The following is a 17,429-nucleotide window of genomic DNA, read 5'->3' as shown; positions in this document are numbered from 1 at the left end:
GCTCTGAGCGCTAGATTAAAATTTCATATTCTAAACCAAAATAAAAATCATTCCTAGAGTTGTCCATCTAAAAAAGTGTCTATCTATCGTGAAATAATGCTATACCAAGCTGTGTGCGCTCTTAAATACGAGCATTTTCATCACAGAGCGAGAATAATTTATACAGATGCATAAGGAGCAACTTCAGAATACCCGTCCACTGTGGAGCCACAATACTGCCGTGGTCCGCAGTCCGCAGTGAAGCCGTCTTTGCATATTTATAGAACAAGGTATCAAATAATAAGTCTAAATAATCTAAGTCACTGCTACCATGGTCCGCGGTCCGCAGTCCGCTGTGTAGCCTTCTTTGCATATTTGTAGAACGAAGTATCAAATAATAAGTCTTAGTAATCTAAGTCACTGCTACCGTGGTCCGCGGTCCGCAGTCCGCTGTGTAGCCTTCTTTGCATATTTGTAGAACGAAGTATAAAATAAGAAGTCTAAGTAATCTAAGTCACTGCTACCGTGGTCCGCGGTCCGCAGTCCATAAGCATTTTGTAAACATATTGCATTTTCATACATGAGACAGGTATACGCCAATGATCCAGTTTAGCCTATTAGGGAATGTCTGTTTGAGCGAGGTGAATATTGCGATAAACGTCTATTTTTTTTTTTCAGCCAACATTGGTTAGGAATTTTGTCCCCAGCCAGCAGTGGTTAGGCATTTCAGCACATGAATGATTGCCCGTATAACCGATCGGGACGATTTTTTTCCCAAGCCTCCGCTCCAGCGCCAAAAAAATATACCCAGCACAACTAGTTCGACTCCACAAATTTGCCAGCAGAACCATTCGGGAGGAATTTCTCCCAGCAACCGAGGGGTCTAACATCCAGACAGCAAAAATACGGGCTGCGGAACAGATCCTTTTTGTGCCCTTGATGGTAGCTGCTTAAAACGAGCCTTGCTCAGAATGCTATCAAGACCTGCAATCCTTAAAATAGACAACTTTCAGAATGTGTTTATTTTTACCATGGAACAGGTATTTGTATAATATATTATTCAGTTTATACCAGAGGATCAAATTTCAATTCAAGTCTTTCCGTTTCCAGCACGAACCATATATGTGTCATATTATATGTGGTTTAAAACATAATTTAGCCCTTTTCCTTGTCTTGAATAACATATATTTTTTTATTTGTAATATTTACACAAGATAATATCTACGAGATAATTTATGGAATAATGCAAAATAAGCATACGATCATTTTATGTTACGCTTACTCAACAGACATAATTATTTTGACAAGGCTAAGTAGGGTACACTATACTTGCTGAATTATGTAGGAATATCGAAATTAACCTAATTGGGATAGGCAGGCAGGTAGGAATCATTTTTATAGGGCTTGGCTTAAACTCTTTTAGAAGGGCGTATCAGCTTACCCATGATGCATTGCTTGCGGGCGTGTCAGCCTACCCATGATGCATTGCTTGCGGGCGTGTCAGCCTACCCATGATGCGTTGTTAGCGGGCGTGTCAGCCTACCCATGATGCATTGCTTAAGGGCGTGTCAGCTTACCCATGATGCGTTGTTAGCGGGCGTGTCAGCTTACCCATGATGCATTGCTTGCGGGCGTGTCAGCCTACCCATGATGCATTGTTAGCGGGCGTGTCAGCCTACCCATGATGCGTTGTTAGCGGGCGTGTCAGCCTACCCATGATGCATTGCTTGAGGGCGTGTCAGCCTACCCATGATGCGTTGTTAGCGGGCGTGTCAGCCTACCCATGATTCAATAGCCAAATTTAAATGGTTTAATTTTTGTGGTTATACACTTATTTTTTAAATGATTTCCGAACACGTCTATTAACGCGCAGTGGCTAATGGGTAAAAACACAATGCATCAATGCATGCTGGGAAAGGTGAGTTGCCATTTTTCTTATCAAAATCAAAGTTCAACATGATCCTATTTTTTGCCATATTATATTATAAGGATTACATGTGCATCATTTAGCGATTCTAGCAAGCCCAAGACTAGAAAGAAATTCCTCTTTATCTCCCTCCTCGCCTGTTTTGCTAACTTCCTTTTTCACGTTTCGTTCCGCGTCCAAGCTTTCAGAATTCCCATTGGTCAGTCCTGGGGAGTATTTGACGCGGGAGCCGTAGGGCCTGAACCGAAGAGAGAACGGAGATCGCCTATCCAAGACCTTCCCGACCGATCCCGAGCGCATGAGCGAAGTGATACGATCATTTGCACTATTGAATTTTTCTTCCAAGTTCAGTTTTTCGTAAGAGACATCCTCGCGCTCTGATTTGATGACAATTTTGCGCTCCTCCCCATCCCTCCACGGGGATTTTTCGTGAACACCGTTGTAACGATTTGGTACATCCGGGCTTCTACGTGGAACATCCGGGCTCTTATGGGCACGGGCATCATCCGGGGTTCTCCTCACATCCGGGCTTCTTTTCACATCCGGGCTTTTTTGCTCCTTATGCTCTTGTTCTTTTCTCTGCGATAACAGGAGCTCCTCGCGTTCTTTTGATGAGCAGCGGACTGGGAACAGCGGTGGAATTTCTCTTTGGTGGCTAGAGTATCGTGAGTAGGTTTCCTGTGTAGTCCCGCCTCGGGGACCATATCCGTAGGGTACTGCTAGTCTCGGGTTTCGAGTAGGGTCCATTCCAAACGGAGTGACGTGCGAGTGAAAGCGATGAGAGGGCACCATTCCAAAGCGGTCCCTTGGGTACCCAGGGTCCCTATCTAATGGGGGCGGAAATGCATCGAAGCGTCGCTTAGGAGGGACATGAAATGCAGACCCTTCCGAATTGCGTTCCCCTAGTTGGCGCAGATTTGTGTGGCCTTGAGGAAATGACCTGGGATCATTTTCATCGGGTGCTCTCTCGCGATGTCTGATGACGTCCCTCTGTTTGAGGTCCTCCAAACGAAGAGCTTTGGGCCGCGGTGGGGACATTTTGTTTGTTGTGAAGTCGTTTTCATCGAGTGGTTTTGGCTGCTCGTCTATTTTTAGATTGAGTTGTATATTGAGTACTTTTCGCAGCGCTCCTTCGTAGATATCTGCCAGGCTGAAACAAAGAGACAATTTAAGTTCAACATGTGATGTCATAAAAAAAGATTAAGCTATCATATTAGTCAACCTAGTTTTAAAAACTGTCGTATTTTAGCTCGCTCGGTCATTTCCTTATTAGACATTACATACCATATTTGGGAGTCCGCTTCAATCATTGTTTCGCTTTTTTATCGCTCTAGAGCTTTGTAAGTCGAGAATTTTCACGTAAACTTGCAGGAAAAATGATTTTGCTAGCAGCCATCTTGGAAATGTAGCCTAGTCCCTAACGTTTTTAGAATATCACGGATCTCCCGCGCGCTCGCCCCAGGCTCTTTTAGACCATTTAGAAAAACGACAGCCATTGATTGATATGTAAATTTAAAAAAAAAAAAAAAAAGTTTTTAACACTGGGGATCGGAACTGAAAGCCGGCGGCAAATACCCACCCCTCCCCCAATCGGGACTTTAATCGGGACTAAAATCTAGCTCTGTCAATCTAGCCAATAGCCACCAATCAACGTGCGATTTTTCTTCAACGATAGGTTGATATAATAGATACACCTAGTTGTACTAGGCACACAATATAGTGCTTTCAGCTTACGGGCACTTGTAAAGAAATTAGACGCGAATAAAGTGCCATTACTATGCAATAGGCTTTAGCACACGGAAAGAGCTCTTGTAACGATTACACCACCAAACTGGTGAGACTTGCCCTAAATAAATTTGAGCAGAATTTAATTTGAGTAGATGGCAGAATTGAATTTAAGGAGATGGCTTTTTTAATATCCCTTTAGAAGTCACGAGTATAACTCTATTCAATAAAAGCGAAATATAAAGTGAGAAGTCAAACAAACATGTCATATTCCCAGCATCATGGAGACCTCAACATAAAAGCGCGATTTAGTTGTACTTCTAATTGAAAAAAACGACCAAAGCCCTTGAGAAAATCCTTGAAACTTGAGCTCTAAGGCGATGCTATTGTAGTTTCTAGCGCCTTTGTTATGTGCACACGCTTTTGTCGCACGAAACGCAAAAGTCATCACGAAAAGGAATCCAAAATAAAATTAATGAAACTGCCAGGGAAAGTCCCTAGAACCTTTAAAAAAAGTTCAAATACTAAGTGTTTTATTTAGGAAATCCAGTAGCACTTTTAGTTCTGTTGGATAATTGCGAAATACGACGTAAAGCCATCTGTCTTGCATGGAGTACCTGTTTGATCGAGGTAAGGCAAACTGACTAGGATTAGCCATACACGGTCTGTAATAATTATTATCCCGATGACAAAGCGACCCAGAAAAGTTCATGAAAATACCACGCAATCACTGGAAATGTTTTGACAACTCTAGCTAAGCAAAGAGGAGATATTTCCGCCGCTATGAGTTGATTCCGGGTTCTTCAGGGTTGATTTTTGCATTGCTCATTCAACTGTCCACGCAAGGCGGTGGACAGAAGCATTCAAAACATAAATCATTTCACGGCTACTATAATGGCGTTAACCTATTTCCCACATCTATGGCTTGTATAGTATTTACTTCTAACACGATTAAGTTCTAAAAGGTTTAGTTTATGGTATAAACACGGCCTTGTCGTTTGGCTTATTGTTTTCTCTGGTTTTAGGCGCGAAAAAGATAATTGAGCGAGTTTGGCTTTGACAACAATGAAGCCAATTTGTAGCTTATATAGATATCTTTTTCTTGCAAAAATGAATAACAAAACGGAAAATAGAGTTTGTTTTTTTATTGGGAGAGCGCTTTAGTGATAAAACTCTCCCCTTCCGTGTTAAAAATAAAAGGGAGAAAGTGGTGTTCATTTCTTTCAAGTTTTTCAATACAATCAGTTAAATGTTTTGTTTTTGGTTAAAATAAAAAACAACAATAACAAAACGACAGCTAGAAAGAAAACGAGCTATACAGCACCCAGTTCTATCAAATCTAAGTGTATTCTATAAAATACGAAAAAACTGGGTTTTCCTAGCGATTTACCAATATGGAAACTGGCTATTAACTGTTTCTGCAAGAAAACGCAATTCACAAACAGGAGCAGAAAAAGGAACATAGAGAAAATCCTTACAATCCTTAGCCCAAAATCAGTTTTGCGTCGAAATGAAAACATACCAAAATATTAAACACAGCAAATCCTTTTACCTTTGTCGCAAAGTCACTACTTTTTCTGCCGAAATTTCTCTAGAGGAATGTCCAGATAATGCCACCATTTCTATAGAATCTCCAGGCTAACGGCTTGTTCGCTGTTCAAATGCTCTGTGAATGATATAGCTAATGGAAGTCGGTGTGTTCACTACGCGCTTTGTGAGCTGTATGCGTTGGGGTGCGGTGCTTTGGTCGATTTAAGTGGTTTTCCAGGCAGGCCAGGTTTGCTGAAGGCTGGCCAAACACAGCCGCACGCATAGACCAAATAATAACCTATGCAACACAGCGGCTCGACCAATAAAAAGCCTATCTAAAAATATAATCCATTGATACGGATTATTTTGTCGCCTTGAACCAATTAGATCGCTTTTGCTACCTGGTGCACGTTTCACCAGCTTCCATTAATTAGCGAGTATCACCAAAGAAATGTCCAGGAACAAGTTTAATGTCCAGGGAAAGTCGTCTGAACGATAGTGTCGAAAAGCTAATATATTAAAGTGACCCTTTGCAACAAAACAACGATAAATGTGGTGTTTTATACTGTGGTGTTTAATACTAGTGGCCTATTTTTGATAGGCCAGCCTTTCTTGCATAAGTGCGGTTGGTTATTGAGTGGGGAAACTAAAGCACTCTGAACTTTTTTGATTGTGAAGGTAAATACAACAAGGGCGAAGGCAGATGCCAACGCAAGACTCGGAAAGAAATCTTATTTAGCATGCGCTGGTTTGGTAAATATTTGAACTACTATTAATAAACCATATCCATACAAGGTGAACCGAAACTCAATTTGGAAAAACAACTGCGCCTGGTCAATCAAATAGTCGACAAGAACGAAACAATTTAAGAAAAAAATGCGTTAGAAATCACTCCGATTTATTAACAGCTGTGCATATGACATCGAAGAGGTCTGCCTTAGAGCGATGTAATGTCCGGGAAGCAAAAAAAATTAAAAGCTTTTTTTCGAGTGTACTCTATAAATGAACTGACAGTTTTAATTAATTCCTGGTCAAATTCATAATAACTTTTTTCAGAGTCATAGACCTTAATAGCTTAAGTCATAAAAGATTGAAATAATGGGTATACTATTTTTCGTATATTATAAAAGTTAAAGTTTAAATTTAAAGAATAAAGTTGCGTTAAAAGTTACTATTGATCACGGAAAGGCACAACTTCGCATGTTCCTGGCCAAGTATAGGATACACAAAGTCTTTTTTAACGTAAAAACAAGTAAACCTTTCTCTTCCATCACACATTTATCACATCCCTCTTTGTTCAGCTTTAGTGATAGTGAGTGTCTAGTTCCTAAATACGTTGCTTTCACAACAAACAAAATAGGACTAACGACCTAACCTATATGGGTTGTTTCCGTCTAGTATAAGAGTGGAAAAAAAGCAACAATATTATGGTGCTAAAAAACACAGGTGGCTGTTAAGGATAAAAAAAGATCGATTTTATATATTGCCTTTTGGTTTCCAAAGCACTTTTTGGAAGCCTAATCCTGGTCATTCAATGGCCAGGTGTAGTTGGAAATATTTTTTACATGCAAAGCCGAAAACAAAACCTCCAACTACAACCGTTTATTAAATATATCCTATGTGAGATTGATAGTTAGTCATATTGACATTTGATTGTATAATTTACCATTGTTTTTTTTTTTTTTTCGAGTAAGCGTGCATTTTTTTTTTCTTACATAACCGGTGCACTAGATCACGGTCGAAACAAAAACCTTTTGTGAATCACGTGATATGTACCGAGAAATGCGTTCGACTCCTCCTGTACTGATGCTGAACTTTGTCAAACTTCGAACAAGTTTAAGAAAATGCTCTCCCACAAAATCGATACGGTTTAATAAAGTTTTAACTCCCCGCAAATTGTGCGTGAATAAACCGGACGTGCCATTTCTAGCACCTTTTCATTCAACAAAAACAAAAACAAACCACATGTTTTAACGCCGCCATTTTGTCTTTTGAAAGCATCAATTTGATTGGTTCTTGTTGGTTAAGCATGGGTAAAAGACACTGAAGCGCCTAGCTGCATATATCAAGGCGACGTAAGCGTCTGCGGAGGCGGAAGCGTAAAGAGTCTTATATCGCGTGAGAACCGGCTCTACGTAAGCGAAGCATAGGCGCAAGAAGAACTGGAAGTTTTGATAATTTTACGTCTATGCTACGCTTACGTCGCGTGAAAACCGGATCGACGTAAGCATAAGCGGAACATAAGCATAAATTAACCAAACTCGTCGAGGAGGTATGCGCTTACGTTGAGCCGGTTCTTACGCGACATAAGACTCTTTTACGCTTCCGTCTCCGCTTACACTTACGTCGCTGAGAACCAGCGACGTCGTCATCGTTGAGAACCAGCCTTTAGCCACCGCTACCGCGTCTAAGCCTAAGTTCAAACGTCGTATTATCCATGAGCCGTATTCAATGCAAATGCATTCGAATGAATCGAGACGATTGTTTCATCTTCATTTTCACGCGTTTGCATTAAATACGGCTCATGGATAATACGACGTTTGAACTTAGCCTAAGTCTGAAGTTATGCGGTGGCCAAATATGCAGTTAGGCGCTTCAGTGGTTTTTACCCATGCTTACATGCGGGCTTGTCGCGTAGTCGCGAAGCCGGTTCACGACAATCTTTTGTCAGACGACTGTATTCTGCACATCTTCGCATACGGCATAAACAACTTGTCAAAGGTTGTATGCAGCTGGTGTTTATGGTGCTTCTCCTGCGGACCTGTTGCCGTGTGTGTTTGTACGGTTAGTAAGAGCCTGAGACGATAGGGTGACAATCTGAACATCCAGACTTCTCTAAGTCAAGATGGAAACCAGCGAAAATTAACAGGAATTACTGCAAGTTCCCAAAGAAATGCCTCATGAAAAAATTGAGTTGGTGGATTCAACGCTGAAAACAACTTACCGAAAAGTTGCTTTATTAATCACTTTTAATAGGTATCATGTAAGTTTAAAAATAAAGAAAAATAAATAAATTTTACGCCGAGAAGTATATATGGTGGAGTTCGCACAACAGAGCGAGGCTTTAAAAAGTGCGACGTTTAAATAATGTTTTTAAGGTTATCGGTTGAATTAAAAACTATGTACAATAAAAATACAAAATTTTAAGCTATGTACAATTATCATTTTATATAAAAACATTAACATTGTATTTAATATAATTATTATTTAATATAATTTATTCAAAAACCTGGCACCTACGCCAGGAAAATAATGCTTCTTAGGCTAGGTTCAAACGTCGTATTATCCATGAGCCGTATTTAATGCAAATGTCTGCAAATATATCGAGCCGATTGTTTTATCTTCATTTGCATGCGTTTGCATAAAATACGGCTCATGGATTTTAGGACGTTTGAGCTTAGCCTTAGTAGAAAAAGAAAAATAAATCCTCCAAAAGGCTATTGCAAGCTTTGAAAATAATGTCATATTGTTAGAAAAAATATAAGTACATGAAAAACTATTTCCCATCTTCACGTGATTATTTCTCTAACTACTTATTAATGGAGTCCTTATTTTAAGAGAGGACTTTTTTAAACAAATGAATGAAGTGATGTGCTATTACGGTACTTAGACATGGATGAAGCAAATATTACTCATCTAAATAACATATCTCGGAACCCATGTGCCAAAAACGTAACCTTGTGCAAGCGATGTGCTCTTTTAGAACTTGAAATCAGATTAAAAATATTTTAAAAAGCGAAAAAATAGGCGATTGTTCTAGCTATATAAATTCTTCAAAAATGTACTTTTTGCAGTCGCGAAATATGCGATCGAAGAAAATAATGTAAACACTTGGTCAAAAAAAGCTATTTGTGCTTTTAAAAATCTCTTGGTGAATTCCCAAATTTAAATGAAGTCGTTTCCTCAGGAAATACTGCAAGCGAACGTTTTACATACAGTATGTTTAAAAGATTTAAAACATTCGTTATAAACCGAAACATGGAATCACGCATCCGCCTTGAATATTCATAATCTTGCAAACATCTGCTCTTACTTTATGTCATTAAGACTCCTAACTGGTTAGTCTGTGCTGGGAGATAATTCCTTCGGCTGTATTTGAACATAATTATAGCGCCTGAAATACTGTTCCGATAACATAGCCATATGCGGCCATTGTTGCCCGAAAATAAAGTGAGTAAAACTGCAATTTAAATCGGGTTTTGAATAAACGAAAAACGTATTGCATGTTAGCAACTTGAGATGTCACCCGTACAACTGGCGAACAAATCTTGTGGAAGACAAGCTGGAAGTATTTGCATTCGTTTCAAAAAATGAGCGTTTTAATCTTTTCATTTTGATCGGTGAATTAAACTACAAAAGAAAGCAAAGCCTAAAAGTTATTCCTCTAATGTTTCAAGGATATAACAACACATTACTTTAGATTCGGAAGTAACATCGCTGGATCGAACCAGATGTTCAAAAGGGGTTTCTTTAAAAAAATGACAAAAAAGCAAACATAGACTTCTAAGATCGCAACATTAGCGAAATCTGACAATGGAAATGCGCTTACCTAAACTGATCTCTCAAATGTACCATTTCCATCGATTTTTTCCTGTGTAGCTTGTATTTGTGATTGTCAAACATGTTCTGAGGGAAGTATTAGACATAGGAACCGGATTTGACGGAATATGAAAACTCAAATCAACCAGTTTGTTTTGGAATGCCGCTGGCGCGTCTTACTGTCGGCTCGGCAAAGGACGTTTGATCTTAATTAAAGGGAGTTTTAAGGTGGATGTTATCTGTATGGACAACCTCAAACACACAAAAAAGCTCGCACCTGCCACAAGCGCCGTTATCACTGCCTATATCGCGAAGTTCAGCTGCGAATCCTAGTTCTCCCAATGTTCCAGGGAAATATTACTTAAGACTAAAAGCTTCCACTATCGGCGTAGTTCTCTGTCGTTATGGTAACCTGCATCAAATATAATACTGTGTTACATGTTTCATTATCCAATGGTATTTTGTTGTATATAAGTGTTTTTGAAGATGAAGCCAAAAAGCTGGGAATGTTTATTGTTTCGGGAAACATTAAATATTTTAGTGTATTAAGCAGCTCAAAAGGGCAATAGTGTTAAAGTCTCATCAGAAGTAATCCATATTTATTCGAATGTTACAAAGTGCGAATACTATGACGCTATCGATATAAGTGTCCTTTTTAAAAACTTTGGGAGATGAGTTGTGTTACACCACGGCGCATCTTATAGTACCACAGAAACTATGATGCAAATGAGATTTTAACCTCGCCAGAAACAGCTCCATTAGTTTGTAAAACTATCAAATATCTATAGACAACAATCTATTTTTAAAATAAGTGGGCCCAAGAGGTTCGAGTCTCCTTGCACGTTGTAAAAATTAAAGTACCATTTATCTAAAAGATAAAACAGTGATATTTACCATTTTACAAACTAATGGAGCTGTTTCTGACGAGGTTGAAATTAATCTCACTGTTATTAAAATGCACCCACATATAGAAGTGAATGTGTACTGAATTCTAGAGTACGACAACATATAAAGGCGTACGTGTACTTAATAATTCTAGAGCTCACCCAGATAAAGGTGCATGCGTAGGTGAACTCTGCGGCACGTGAATAACATGAACGCGCGGGAGGACAGATGGAAGAGGTTTGCAAAAGACACGCATGCGCGCATCCAGGATTAGTTGAGGGAAAGGGGGGGGGGGGGAGGGTGCGCAGTCATTGTCAGGGAATATCGTGAGGGATATACATCTTATAAATAAATTATGGTTGGATTAGAGTTCAGAAAATGGTCTAAACAGGGTGTTCGAGGTCAAGAGTGATAATAATGAACTAAAATGCAGATGATAATGATGGTTATGATGGCGATGACAATAAGGATGATGATAGCAAGGGCAAACCAATAAGAATGCACGTAATATTCAAACTTCCCTGGTAATATCAACAAAGAGTGACCAATAGAAATGCACGTAACACGTAACGCATACCAATAAATTTAATCCCCAACCAATAAATGTATACAATGTGCGCCCAAATAAAAGTACGTATATTTTCACAGTGTGCGCACCAATAAAAATGTGCGTAATATTTATAAATGAGCGCACCCTTTTAGAGTGCGCGAACCAATTCAAGTGCGCGTTCTATTTACCGTACCAATGAAAGTGCGCGCTATATTTACATTGCGCGCATCAATGAAAGTGCGCGTAATATGAATAGTACGCGAACCAGCACGCGTCATATCCATTGTAAGTGTATTAGTGCGTGTATCATTTACAGCGCATGCACCAATCAATTGACGCAAGACTAAAAAAGGAATAAAAATCGTTAGAATTAAGCAAAACACCCATTTGTGCCAAATGGTGTGATGACTTGTTTCATACATTTTTCATTTTTCCTCTTTTCTATTAATGTAACGTGAAAAATATTATGTTATACACTGTTTGCGATATGTTGTACTTGAAATTAAAAAAAAAAAAACTCCATCAGCTATAAGCGCGAAACTATGGTACACAATATAAATGATATTTCATTAAACTATGCAAGCCCTGTACAATATCCTCCACCTGTCTTCTTGTGACCAACAGTCGACAAGAGATAAAAATAAATTATGGATATATTTTCGAGCAAGATGGCGAGAAACTTATGCTGGCTATATTAATTAACAAAAGTAAGGGAAATTCAAAAATTATCAACAATAAAACTGGATTATGATGTATTCAGCTCAATCAAATGTTTTACCCAGCTAGAATTTATTCTGATTGTTGAAAATCGTGGTTAATGATTTATTTACTTTTGCTGCTGATAAATAATTAATTTTACGATCTTTGTATACGCGCCATGTTCGATTATATTATACCAATACTGTATTTGAATCCTATTTGCTTTTGCCTTAATTTTATACTACCCTAGTGCATACCAATAAGCAGACTTATAGATGCCTTGAATTAGATATCCCAGGGGATGGCATTGACAATAAGGCTTTTAATATTAATAGAGTTGAGTGAAATGACGAACTCCAACCGAGCCTGGCCGTAAAATTCCCATCAAAACAATACACACAACAGCACAAAACGATCGTAATATTCTCTGAGTGGTCTAAATTTGTTATCAGCGAGAACATTGCTTTGCTGAAATTTCTCAGGCTTGACTATCGTACTGGTTTTTAGGTGTTAACTTATAACATGAAATTTAAATTACGATTTTCAAAGTCAGCATCTTACCTTGCGTATTCCGGCCTTTCCTCTTTGCTTCCTCGAGTCGCTGGCACGGTCTCCCGTCTTGTTTCAAACTCTTGTGGATTAACTGACCTCCTCGCTCCGAACGCTCTAGTAAAAACATCTGTAGTCGATAAATTCCCTTCCCTTGAACGACAAAACTCGTGGAATAGATTGTCTCTGTCGTTGTCAAGTCTCCTGTTCCTTAGCGAGTCTTGTAGCGAGGATCTCCCGGACGGTATAATAGTGACATCCATGACAAATACAGCTTTCACCGGGTAATATTTACCAATGCTTTGCAGCTGCACGATCAATGCTGCTTCACCTAACGCTAGAATTCCGTCTTGCCTCCTGATACGCGCTGAATTTTTAGAGATTCTGATTTATTATTAATGTAGCCAGCGGTTTCGAACTGCAGTAATGAGGAGATATGTGAGCATGCTTTTTTGCTGACTTGTCTGTGACAGACAGACAAGGAGATTAAAAAGGAAGTATTTTTCTCAGGTTTATATAATCTCTATCTTGAAACACGTCTTTTGAAGAACAAGTATTGAAGTAACTATCTCTTTCCCAGTCTTGCGCGGCCAGCCAGTCCTCAGAAATTCCAGATTAAATTTGTCAAAGAGGTCGGCCCTGTCGAAAAAGAATAATAGTCAGTTAAACAGTTAACCTTTTCGTCTACCGCGAGATCGAGAAACCCAAGAAGCAAGCACCTTTTTCTCGGTAAGCATATAATGTCCTTTTCTGTGAGACACATACTTGTTTGATGGAGATTCCTTTTTTTTTGGGGGGGGGGGGTGGGGTGGTGAGCATTCGCGCACACCTGCAATGAGAGCTAGATAAAAAGGGCGAGCATGCGCACAAGTAGCCCAAAGCTCCGTATTTGTCCGTCCTGAACATTGTTTGAATCGTAATTCTTCAAAAACACCAAGGACGCTTTAATATGGTCAGGGAACACGAAAAACGTGAACATAAACACAATACTAAACTACATTTTTCTTTTCAGCAAGTATTTTTTTTTCACTTTTTTGTGTTTCGTAAAATGTTTACCGTAAGATCAATAGGCACAAATACGGAGCTTGGGTTACCTGTGGCATGCGCAGATGCGCGGCACTTCGTAAAGGGAAAGCTCCTCCCAACCACGGAACTCAAGAACAATCAGTTTTCAATCAGCCGTCAATGAGTCAACATGTCAGGACAATTGCTCTGAGCGCTAAATTCCAATTTCATATTCTAAACCAAAATAAATATCATTCCTAGAGTTGTCCATCTAAAAATGTTTCTGTCTATCGTAAAATAATCCTATACCGCTGTGTGCGCTCTACAATACAAGCATTTTCATCAAAGCGCGAGAATAATTTATGCAGGTGCGCTAGGTTATGGATAGCGCAAAATCTAAAATTTCGCACTGAAAACCTGAGTGGACAGCAAATCACTAATTTATCGATCACACAACTGTTTTGATACCTGTGCAAAAAAGTTTTATTCCAGCTGACTGGGGCTCAGAGAAAAGCAATTTTACAGGAGGCTTATGATTTGTGACTGCTAGCGTTGCAGTGTTCTGATTATGATTGCAAAGCCCGGGGGTGGAAGGAGCTTTCCCTTTTTATAGCAGAACCCCGTGTTTAAATGGCTCCCTCAATAATACGAAATGCCGCGCATCTGCGCATGCCACAAGCTAGCAGTCCAACTTATAAGTCTCTTTAAAAATTGCTTATCTCAGAGCCTCAGTCGGCTGGAATAAAACTATTTTTGCACAGGTAACAAGGCAGTAAGAGATTGATAAATTATTGATTTGCTCTCCACTCACGTTTTTCGTGCAAAATATTTAATTTTGCGCCATCCATAATCTAAGGCATCTGCATAAATTATTATCGCTCTGTGATGAAAATTCTCGTATTTCAGAGCGCACACAACTTGGTATAGCATTATTTTACTATAAACAGAACCATTTTAGGTGGACAAGTCTAGAAATGACATTAAATAAGGTTTATAATATAAAATTTGAATTGAGCGCTCAGAGCAATTGTCCTGACATGTTGACTCATTGATGATTGATTGATAACTGATTGTTCTTGAGCCCGGGGGTGAGGGGCTTTCCCTTTCATAGCGGAACCTCGTGTTTATAGACTCACGCCCGCCCGTTTACGATATTTGTATTATTTTTGTTTTCTAACATTTTTTGCAAATACAATAAGATCCACAATGGAAACGTTATTCGAAGGTGTTTTAGCGGCATTGATACTGTTACAAAATCAACAAAGCGAGATGTGAGAATATGGAAGATAATAAAAAAAGCTACCAAAGCTATGTTTATATACAAATATGGAGAACAAGTTTCGGAGTTTGGATGAATAAACGAATTCGTACAAATATCATTTCTAAAAGGAACTACCTCCATGTAATAAAAAAAACATATTTATACTGATCCTACTGCGAGCATTTGATGTTATATTCAAAGTTGAGTATAAAAATCAACATATTGCACCCAAAAGAATCGTGAAAAATGCGATAGCATTGGTCATTAAATATATCGTTAGTTTATTAGTTTGTGGACGGAATTAATAAAGCGCATTGCGGAGTTTTTTTTGCACTAGCCTGAGTGCTAGGCAATTGATTTTTCAAAATTCGGAGATGAAACTGTAAATAATTCAAAGCTTAATACTCGGGCTATACCTGCACGCACTGGACCCGACAGAAGTGTGATAAATAGCGCTTAACTTGTGTGGTACGTAGGGCAGTTGTGTTTTGTTGGTAATATAGGGCAGCTGTATTACAGGACTAGAACATATGGTGGCAAGGTTATCATTATTTAAATAATATCGCCGAAGATGCTTACGCTTGGTAGATGCTATGAGAGCCTTTGTCATGTGGCAAGGTTATCGTTATTTACATAATATCGCCGAAGATGCTTACGCTCCTATGATACGGTTGAAAGATTTCATAAAAGCATTCCTCGTATTATGGTGGCAAGGCTATCGTAATTTACACAATATCGCCGACGATCCTTACGCTTGGTAGATGCTATAAGAGCCTTTGTCATGTGGCAAGGTTAAGGTAATTTACACAATATCGCCGACGAACCTTACGCTTGGTAGATGCTATAAGAGCCTTTGTCATATGGCAAGGTTATCGTAATTTACATAATATCGCCGACGATAGTTACGCTACTCTGATACGATTGGAAGATGCCATAAAAGGCTTCCTCGTAATGTGGCCCGAAAAAGGTTGAACTTTTGGAAAATTCATTCAGGACGATTTTGTGTTAATTCGCATATTTCCTCGTAATAAGTCTCGTCCAAATTAAGCCTTTATTTCCCTTGTATATTAAGTTTTGGTAATTTAGCTTTTAATTCATTTTTTTTCAAGTCTCAAGACATCGAAAAAAACGGAAATCTGTACAAACACATTGAGCCCTACTCAAATTGACAGATGGAAAGGATCTATCTATAAATAATATATTTCGACGCATTTAGATCTACGCAGATACATAATACATTATCCAAGACTCACTCTAGCGAAATCTATTTATCTCTCTCTACAGCCCCACTGGCAATTAAAAGTGTGCGAATTAATAGAAATTCGCTTGACAACATTGAACTTTTTCTATTATCTTTTGTTGATTAGATACATGGAAGCTTGTGGGGTTATTTTGTGAAAAAGATTCCTTAAAATTAAGACCTTTGAGTCACAACAGAAAAGAGTTGATTAACACTCCAAGGCTTAATCGTAGAAAGCAAAATCACGGAAGACTACCAAGGTTGGTAATTCAAAAACACCAGAAATCCAAACAACAACGAAACATCAAATTTTGGTTAATGTCTCAAGCAAGCAAAAACATAAGCGATATTAACGTTTTGAATAGACGAAAACACAGACCACTTACCCAAAGGATTAACTTGTGATTCTCAAAATCCCGTCACGAATATAAACTTTACCAGAAGCACGTCTTTGAAGCCAGCTGAGAGGCCTGAGATATATGCAGTGGGTAGCACATGGCTCTTACAGCGCGGGTCATTTACAATAGGCAATCATTGGCCGCGTTCGGTAATTAATTCGCTTGACAGGTGCGCGGGTTAGAAAGGCCTGATAAAACATCGTCCACCGACCGGTGCCTTGTTCGTTCCGTGGTGGAATAATGACATTTTGTTTGACCAATTGTCGTGGCATACAAGAAAACTTTTATTATGAACAGGGGATTGTAATTTTTTTTTAAACACTCTCCAACTGCTTTTTGATATATTCATAAAAAACACACATAGTGTACGTTCCGGGATACGGATAGGGCTGCTAATTTATGAAATAAGTGCATATAATTTTTGTAAGAAACTTGTGTACATATTTTCTTATTTTATAAATTTTTCCATTACGACTAAAATTTCTTATCCGAGTTTGTGATGCGCAAAGATATACAATTTGTTTTGGTGATTTCTTACCTTTGTGAGTTTCTAATTTGAAACAAGAGTTTTATTATACATAAACAAAGGAAACAATATAAAGGGACAGAATGTGCGTCGCAAATTACCTCATAACTTAGTTTGCATATCAAGCTAAAGTGTATCCTACGATTCGACGCTAGAACGTTTTGTTTTTGCTTAAACTTTGCTCAAATTTTACACTTAAGCCTTGGTGTGCTGCTTATAATTCTCTATTTACAAATTATTGATGACATTTTTAATGATATTTCTTTTTAATATAAGCATTTTCGAATAAATCACTTTAGATTTTAACTTGAAGTAAGTTTGTTTACTGGTTTTTTATTCCATCGATACCTCTTTTATCTTGCTCCAGTTTCGGCGTCGGCTATATGCATATCATATCGAGTAAAAACATTCTTTGATTACGCATACGTTGCTTAGAAGCACAATGTCTTTCTTTAATCAAATAAAATGCGTTCCAGATATGAAAAAAGGCAGTTTTATCACCATGACAACACGTGAATTGCATAGATCAAAGCTTGTTAATCATGTCAAAGCCGAAAATAACGTGTGGATTTACATTGCAGCTTCGATTTTTTCAATATTGAATATTTTTTGTTAG

At 38.5% G+C, this 17,429-nt stretch overlaps 1 protein-coding gene and 1 long non-coding RNA gene across 4 annotated transcripts; one reads left to right on the top strand and one right to left on the bottom strand.

Annotated features, from left to right (window-relative positions):
- The first annotated feature begins 181 nt into the window (after positions 1 to 181).
- LOC116612982 lies at positions 182 to 2,036 on the top strand. Its single transcript, XR_004294036.2, has 2 exons — positions 182 to 269; positions 658 to 2,036. It is a non-coding gene; the product is annotated as an uncharacterized LOC116612982 (long non-coding RNA).
- Positions 983 to 16,410, bottom strand: LOC5505102. 3 transcript variants are annotated; one of them, XM_032373517.2, is made up of 3 exons: positions 16,276 to 16,410; positions 12,396 to 13,022; positions 983 to 3,056 (listed from the first exon to the last, which is right to left on the bottom strand). In XM_032373517.2, the coding sequence occupies exons 2-3, from the start codon at positions 12,644 to 12,646 to the stop codon at positions 1,982 to 1,984; spliced, it is 1,326 nt and encodes a 441-aa protein (XP_032229408.1). In that variant the 5' UTR covers positions 12,647 to 13,022; positions 16,276 to 16,410; the 3' UTR covers positions 983 to 1,981. The 3 variants fall into 3 exon arrangements, with proteins under 3 accessions (XP_032229408.1, XP_032229409.1, XP_001625957.1); XM_032373518.2 differs by lacking the exons at positions 12,396 to 13,022; positions 16,276 to 16,410 and adding an exon at positions 9,711 to 9,872; XM_001625907.3 differs by lacking the exons at positions 12,396 to 13,022; positions 16,276 to 16,410 and adding an exon at positions 5,184 to 5,412.
- Between the last annotated feature and the right edge of the window lie 1,019 nt (positions 16,411 to 17,429).

This window comes from Nematostella vectensis, chromosome 14, assembly GCF_932526225.1.
Source record: "Nematostella vectensis chromosome 14, jaNemVect1.1, whole genome shotgun sequence".
In the NCBI taxonomy this organism is placed as follows: domain Eukaryota; kingdom Metazoa; phylum Cnidaria; class Anthozoa; order Actiniaria; family Edwardsiidae; genus Nematostella; species Nematostella vectensis.
The sequence above is the reverse complement of the archived record's forward strand: the minus strand, read 5'-3'. Positions and strand labels throughout refer to the sequence as shown.

Coding starts and splice junctions, on each gene's coding strand:
- LOC5505102 (XM_032373517.2), bottom strand. CDS start 12,646: ATGGATGTCACTATTATACCGTCCGGGAGATCCTCGCTACAAGACTCG. Junction 3,057..12,395: donor GAAAGGCCGGAATACGCAAG/GTAAGATGCTGA, acceptor TCTTTGTTTCAG/CCTGGCAGATATCTACGAAG.